General features: G+C 47.1%; 1 protein-coding gene across 1 annotated transcript; it reads left to right on the plus strand.

The window, feature by feature from the left end:
• The first annotated feature begins 1,066 nt into the window (after positions 1–1,066).
• Positions 1,067–6,885, plus strand: NPY2R (neuropeptide Y receptor Y2). Its single transcript, XM_069785768.1, has 2 exons — positions 1,067–1,194; positions 4,303–6,885. The coding sequence occupies exon 2, from the start codon at positions 4,339–4,341 to the stop codon at positions 5,494–5,496; it is 1,158 nt and encodes a 385-aa protein (XP_069641869.1). The 5' UTR covers positions 1,067–1,194; positions 4,303–4,338; the 3' UTR covers positions 5,497–6,885.
• The last annotated feature ends 231 nt before the right edge of the window (positions 6,886–7,116 follow it).

Consider the following 7,116-nt stretch of genomic DNA (forward strand, 5'->3'; position numbering starts at 1 on the left):
GTCTCAGAAGTGCTGAAGGACTAAGAGCAAGGCCCTTTGTGAAGAGATAGCCTGAATTAGTAAAGATCTAAGGGGGTTCTCAAGACGTGTTTTGAGTTTCAAAACCAACTGTAAATGGCTGAAGTTACTCCTTGGTGCTCCATTTATATTCTATCCTCTGATAAGAGCAAACTATTGAGGTATAACCAAAGCAAGGAGCATTACCTTTGACAAAGAAAGAGCTCTTGTTCAGAGTCTCCTTTGGAAGAAGAGGAGGACAGAAGAGGGAAGCTAAGGTTGCTGATCCTTGAACCTACCTGAAATATTAAGGCAAATTTACCTAAGCGACAGAAAGTAAAGGAGCATTCCTGTTCTGGATAGCAGCTTCTGTAAGGTTTGGGATGAGAATTGTCCAAGCGTCAGTGCCATAGCCACAGAGTAAGCAAAGTCTCCTGGTTCCCATTCTTGGGAGCAACAACTAGGGCTGAAGCGCAGTCCAGTGAAGCGGGCCCTCCAACTGTGCACGGAGAAGACACTCCCTCGAACCTCAGAAGTTATGCCTAGGAAAGAGGCATCAGGCACACAGCAAAAGACTAAGTAGAACCTACTGGTGGATTTCACGAAGCTAGACCCCACCAGCAGGGCAGCAATGCTGGCTGGACGTAGTCCTCAGTTAAGCTGGCTGGCAAGAGAGCTTTTCTGAAAGGTCACTGAGTACAGAACTAAATAAAAACAGTAGCTGTTGTCTTTACCTCTGTAAATAAATATGCGATCTTTTGTTTCACTCTGGACAGAACATGTAAATGCTTTATTCATCCTTACGCCTGCTCTGGCAATACCCACATCTTCTTAGGAGGGAGGAACAGCGAATCTGTGCAAGCCGGGGTGCTCGTACCCAAGGGTTTCAGCGGTTCTTCGGAGCAAAGGCATCGTCATCCCCTTTACGCCGCTCCAGAAGGCAGTCTGGGGACTGGGAAAACTGGGAAAGAGGCTCAAGCGTGAGGCGCCGAAGCCCGGCGGGCGGGGCGGCGGGGCCGGCGCGGCAGCCGCAGTTGCGGCTGCCGCGCCGGCCCCGCCGCCCCGCCCGAGCCCTTCCCCGGGGCGGTGGACCGGGCCGCCCCGTCCCGCCCCGTCCCGCCCCCCCACCGGCGTGCGGGGGCCGCCGGCGCCTCCAAACTTTGGACGGGCCGCGCCAGGGAGGAGAGAGCCGCTCCGGTGAGTGTGCGAGGGGGAGCGGGCGGGCCCCGTACCGTGCCGTGCCCCGTACCGTGCCGTACTCCTCTGGCGGGGCGAAGGGACTCCGCTCCCTGCCCTGGGAGAACGGCTCCTGTGGCAATAGCCGGCGGTGGCCGCGCTCGCCTCGCCGGGACGGGAGGGTAGGGGAAAATTTGGAAGGGGGGCACCGAGGAGCGAGCGCGGCCGGCGTGGGGCATCGGCGGGTTCCCCGCAGCGTGGGGCGGGGGGGGGCGGCGGGTGCCTTCTCCCGGGCAGGGCGACGGGGGAGCGGGAGGGCGGCGGCAGCCGAGAGGCACGCTTGCCGTCCCCTTCGTTCGCCTGGAGCAAGCCCCCAGACCCTTTCCCCAGCGCGGGCACTGCGGTCCTGATGGCGATGCTGCTGGCCGATGTAATCGCCTATTCCGCCCTTTGTGCTCACTTGCTGTCGGAGCCGATGTAAATCCTCTGCGGGCCTTCCTCTGCCGAAAGTTAAGAGGCAATTGGATGCCCACCCCTGAGGATCTGACTGCTGGGGAAAAAAATTGGACGCCCCCTTCCCCCCCCCCCCCCGCCAGCGCTGGGCAGTATGCAAGGTGTGCAAATAAATGCTATCAGCTGGGGAGTTTATACCAAAAAAGAGCAGAAAGGGTCCTGTCAAACACTACCTGAGGTATCAAATGGCACCTCAGTCTTCCCCCCATACTCTGAAAGCAGCCGATTCTTTGCCCACTTAACTGTCCCACCGACAATGTCAAACTTGCCTGGTTTATTTCATCACTTACTAACATGCCAGCTCATCTCTGCTTAAAACCCTGGTTGTCCCTCCTCCCTCCCTCAGCTTTGTCTTATTGACAGGATCAAAACGCCTTTCATCAGCCCAAACAGGGCAGTAACAAATAAAATAAAGCTGGCAGAAGAAAAGAAGGCTTTGCTAAAAAGGGGGGGGGGGGGGGGGGGCTGGAATCAGGAATCAATAGAAAGTCAGGGACTAGAGAAACAGGTGAAAATATTTTGGGGAAGAAAGGGATGCTACACTCTTTGGCTGAGCTACATCCTCCTGCCTGGATTTATGGCAAAGAAGGGGAAAAACCTGTGAAATTTGCCTTCCCCCTCACCTTTCTACTACAGTGTGTAAATATGACCTGCTTTTATTTTGCACTGAAAAAATTATGAGATTTTGGAGCACCTGCCAGTCCTGGGACATCACCAAATCTCTACTCTAATAATATATGCAAGCGTAATTCTGGGATGTAGGTACACGGGTTGAAGGAAGAAGCTCAGCAGAATTCGGCACTCCTGTATAGCCTTGGCTGTGCAAATTGTGGTGGATCTCTTACATCTTTAACCTGGTGGACTAAAGGTGTATTGATGAGGAATCCCTTCCTGCCACCCGTGCTTAGGCTAGTAGTTGATAACTGATTATATTACTAAAACCTGCAGGGTAAGCTTGTATGAACAGCTGGTACATCTCAGCTATGTACCTTGCAGTGTTTCACACCCCAGGCTTACACTATTAATTGTACAGTAAGTGCAGACTAAACAGTATAGCACAATTCTGACCAGTTTAGTTGGGGGGAAAATACCTTTCAGTTCATGCAGTCGATCTGTCCCTTTTGCAAAAAGAGCTTGCACTGAGAAATTCTTTGGGGTATTGTGTGGGATGCAAGCAAACACAAAGGTCTCAGTCACCTGCTGGTAGACAACCCTCCTTTCTCAGTTAGAAAATCATGCCTAAGGATGTCACTGATAGATAGTTGATGGGGACAGAGATAGGGATGATAACCTACAATGAAGTGGATCTGATTAAAAAAAAAAAAAAATAAAAATTAAAAAGCCATGTGAAGTCAAAGGCATTAATAGCTAGACAGTCTCTTTAGGCAGACCTGAATTAGAGATGGATTAAGCTATGTGTAACACCTGATGGCAAGAAAGTGACATTTCTTCTCTATTCTTGCTTTCCTTAGGGAATGTATGAATGGGGAAGTGGAGTTTTTAACTCAGGTTTGGCTTTCCCCTCAGTGGCAAACTGTGGTGTTTTCTCGATGAGTCCACTGGGCAGTGGCAATTTCGTAGTATTTTCCCAGGTCAAGCCAAGGAATCCCCAGGTGCATCGTGCTCACTTAGCATGCCACCCGTGGCCTGGGCAATCTGCATGGGGATGTGGACATTTTAGATAGGACTGAAGTCCAAGTCAGCAGTTAACTGTAAAACATCCATATATCCACCCGTGCCTACTAAAGTCCTAGGGCAGCATGGAATTTGGCTCAGCCTGTGTACAGAAGGCAACAGAATGTGATTTTGATGCCAGTGGTGAAATTCTTACTGACATCAGCAGGGGAATGATTTGCTCTTCTCTGTGACTGCAGTCAGAAATGAATCTCTGATTGGCAGCCTCCAAGGAGCTGTGTTTTCTCAAACATTGCACAGAAAGGAAATATTATGTATAACTGAGTTTTAATTGTTTCTTGAGTTAAATTCAGCATGAATAGGTTACACAGTCAGTTCAGAGAAATGCTATCATTTCAGTTCCATTAGAGTGGAATTTTTGCTTGCCTTGTGGCGCAAACTTTCCTGAAAGAAAGTTTCTTAAAGAAAGACCTCAGTAATTAGTTCTCTGGTATTAAGGAGGGGCATAAACCTCTAAGAATTTAGTAACTATTTAAAGGAAACACTTTCCATTAAGGAAAAGCTGGAAGATTATTATGCTAATAACAGTCTGGATGGTGCCGTTCCATATAGAATTCCTGTAGGTATTAATGGAAGTTTTGTGCTAAATCAGCAGTAGTTTTAGGTAGTGGATTGTAGAAAAGGATATGCTACCCAGCAGGATCTTAATCCTTCTGCATTTACTTAGGCAAACTTTGTCTTTGAAATGCTTTTGAAATCTGTCCCAATTTTCAGCAGGAGTCATGCCTGAATAATATTACGGGATCGGGCTTCAAATGTAAGGGCAACAGAATTTAAATATATTAAGGCAGATCTTCTCTTAATCCTGCAATGTAGCATGTGGGTTAGAGGAGGACGAAGCTGTAGCTTTAGCTCGTTACTTTTTGTCTTAGCCACTGCGGACTGATTTCTCCACATTTTCTTGTGCTGTTTGGTTTTCAGGGACAGCTCTGTTGCTTAGACCGGGCTGCTGCAAGGATGGGGCCCCTGGAAGCAGTAGGTGAAGGAAACCAGACGGACGAAATGAAAATGGAGCTGTTCACCAAGCTGTACTTGCCGAGATACACCACACCGCTCAATGAATTGGCTCTGGACCCTAAACCAGAACTGAAGGACAGCACAACGCTAGTTGAAGTGCAGATAATCCTCATCTTTGCTTACTGCTCCATCATCCTGCTGGGGGTGATCGGAAACTCCCTCGTGATCCATGTGATCATCAAGTTCAAAAGCATGCGCACAGTGACCAACTTCTTCATTGCCAACCTGGCTGTGGCTGACCTGCTGGTGAATACGTTGTGCCTGCCCTTCACTTTGGTTTACACGCTGTTGGGTGAATGGAAACTGGGCCCGGTCTTGTGCCACCTGGTGCCTTATGCCCAGGCTCTTGCTGTGCATGTGTCTACCGTTACTTTGACTGTGATCGCTTTGGATCGGCATCGCTGCATTGTCTACCACCTGGAAAGCAAAATCTCGAAGCGCATCAGCTTCCTCATTATAGGAGTTGCCTGGGCAATCAGTGCCCTGTTGGCAAGTCCTCTGGCCATCTTCCGTGAATACTCCCTGATTGAGATCATTCCTGACTTCAAGATTGTGGTCTGCTCTGAGAAGTGGCCAGGGGAGGGGCAGCTCAACTATGGCACCATCTACAGCATCTCCATGCTCCTGATCCAATACGTGCTGCCGCTGGCCGTCATCTCCTATGCCTACACCCGTATTTGGACCAAGCTCAAGAACCATGTTAGTCCTGGGGCGGGGAATGACCACTACCACCATCGGCGGCAGAAAACCACCAAGATGCTGGTGTGTGTGGTTGTGGTCTTTGCTGTCAGCTGGCTGCCATTTCACACCTTCCAGCTAGTCAGTGATATTGACAGTCAGGTGTTAGACCTGAAAGAGTACAAACTGATCTACACAGTGTTTCATGTCATTGCCATGTGCTCAACGTTTGCTAACCCCCTTCTCTATGGCTGGATGAATAACAACTACAGGACGGCCTTCCTCACGGCCTTCCAGTGCGAACAGCGCCTGGACTCCATCCACCCTGAAGTATCAGCAGCTTTCAAAGCCAGGAAGAAACTAGAAGCAAAAAGGATTCAGTTCCCTGGAGACTCTTTCACACAACCTACCAATGTCTAAGATGTCTGACTTTAAAGAAGAAATGAATATGTCGTGGACAAAGGGATAAATCCATTTTGACACATGCATTTTTAATGCATAGTTTTTTTCCTGAATGGGGAAAGAAAAGTAGCAGGCAAGTCAAAGCAAGTGGTATGATTTGAGGGGAGTTGATTGCCATCAAGAGTATGTAACTATACAACTGCAAGGAAATAAAAAGGAGAGACCTTGTTTATGGCTGTCTCTAACAGGGAAAGAGACTCTCCCATCTCTCTCATCTCTTTTTGACAAGTCTAAATGACAAAGGCAGAGTTTGCTGGTTTTGCTATAGGAAGGCAAAAGGCTGGTTTGTAGCACAGGAATATTGATGGTGGGAGCAGGTAATTTTTATATTGGATACGGAGAGCAGAGGTCTGCCAGGAGAATGAAGCCTGTCTGGGGGGAATGGGCTGTGCTGGTTAAAGCTCAAACTTTTCAGACCCCTTCTCTCCCACAGGCATCTTTTGCGAAGATAAGGGAATTAAGAAGAGAAATATGTTACTGTTTTTTGACTTGCACTGAAGTACTTCAAACCAGAGCTTTTGAAATGGATTAAGGGAAAAAAAAGGAAAGAGAAAAGGAAAAAAACAACCCCAACACCCCACCCAAACAACAGATTCAATGTGAAGAAAGGTCAAGTTTCTACACAAAATGAAATGTGGGTTTTGGTCAACCAAATGGGGTAAAAAGTCATTCCGTAAGAATTGGCTGTGGTTCTGCTCGTGAGAAAATCACAAGCCTGTGACCTGATCAGTCATTCCCTGCAGATCCCTGGCTTTCATTCTGCGCTGGGAGCAGCTCACAAACGCAATGCTTTAAAGTGGCATTTGGGGGCAGGGGATGCAGGCTCAGGTCTTCTGTGAGCACTTCATAAACTGCCAATATTTTAATTTTCAGGAACTGCTTAAATGTCTAATGTGTTATTAACTCCACAGGCTTTGAATTGTTGCTGCTTTCTCGCTGGATAATAAAACAGCAGATAATTCTGATCCTCTGGAAAGGCTGCTAGATGGTAATGTGCTTTTCCTTATTGTGGTTTTATGTCACACACTCATCTCGTCTTAGAGCTTTTTCCATCTTTAGCCTTTGTAAAAATTAAGAACATCTGAATGGCTGTAACCTAATAAAAGTATGCTAGGTTTATGTGATAACTTATCAGTTATTCTGCATGCTGTAGTTAATAGTTAAATTCCTTTTTTGCTCAGGTATAAAATTTTAATGTTTACTGTGTTGTACACAGCAATATTCAACTCTTCTGTTTCTTTATTTAGCCTCTTTGAACTCATTAAAGAGACGAAAAAAATGTCAACCCATGTTTATTCCAAGCTGCCCTGTTGCTTATCTAGAATAAAAATAAGCGTGATACTTTCACTTAGAGTCTCTTTCCACAGCTGCATTTCAGCTGCCTCATTTTTTTCTCTCCATTTTTCATTGTTCCTAAATTCAGTGTGTTCTCTCTTACAAATTAAAACCTAACAAAACTCCGGTACTGAAGTATTAGCAATGTAATGAATGGTATCAGATCTTTATCAAGTGGAGAAATTCATCTTTGTGTATACAGTATTGGGCACCACCCTTTAAATATCCATGAAATCATTTGGA

Source organism: Haliaeetus albicilla, chromosome 1, assembly GCF_947461875.1.
Source record: "Haliaeetus albicilla chromosome 1, bHalAlb1.1, whole genome shotgun sequence".
Taxonomy (NCBI): domain Eukaryota; kingdom Metazoa; phylum Chordata; class Aves; order Accipitriformes; family Accipitridae; genus Haliaeetus; species Haliaeetus albicilla.

Coding starts and splice junctions, on each gene's coding strand:
- NPY2R (XM_069785768.1), top strand. CDS start 4,339: ATGGGGCCCCTGGAAGCAGTAGGTGAAGGAAACCAGACGGACGAAATG.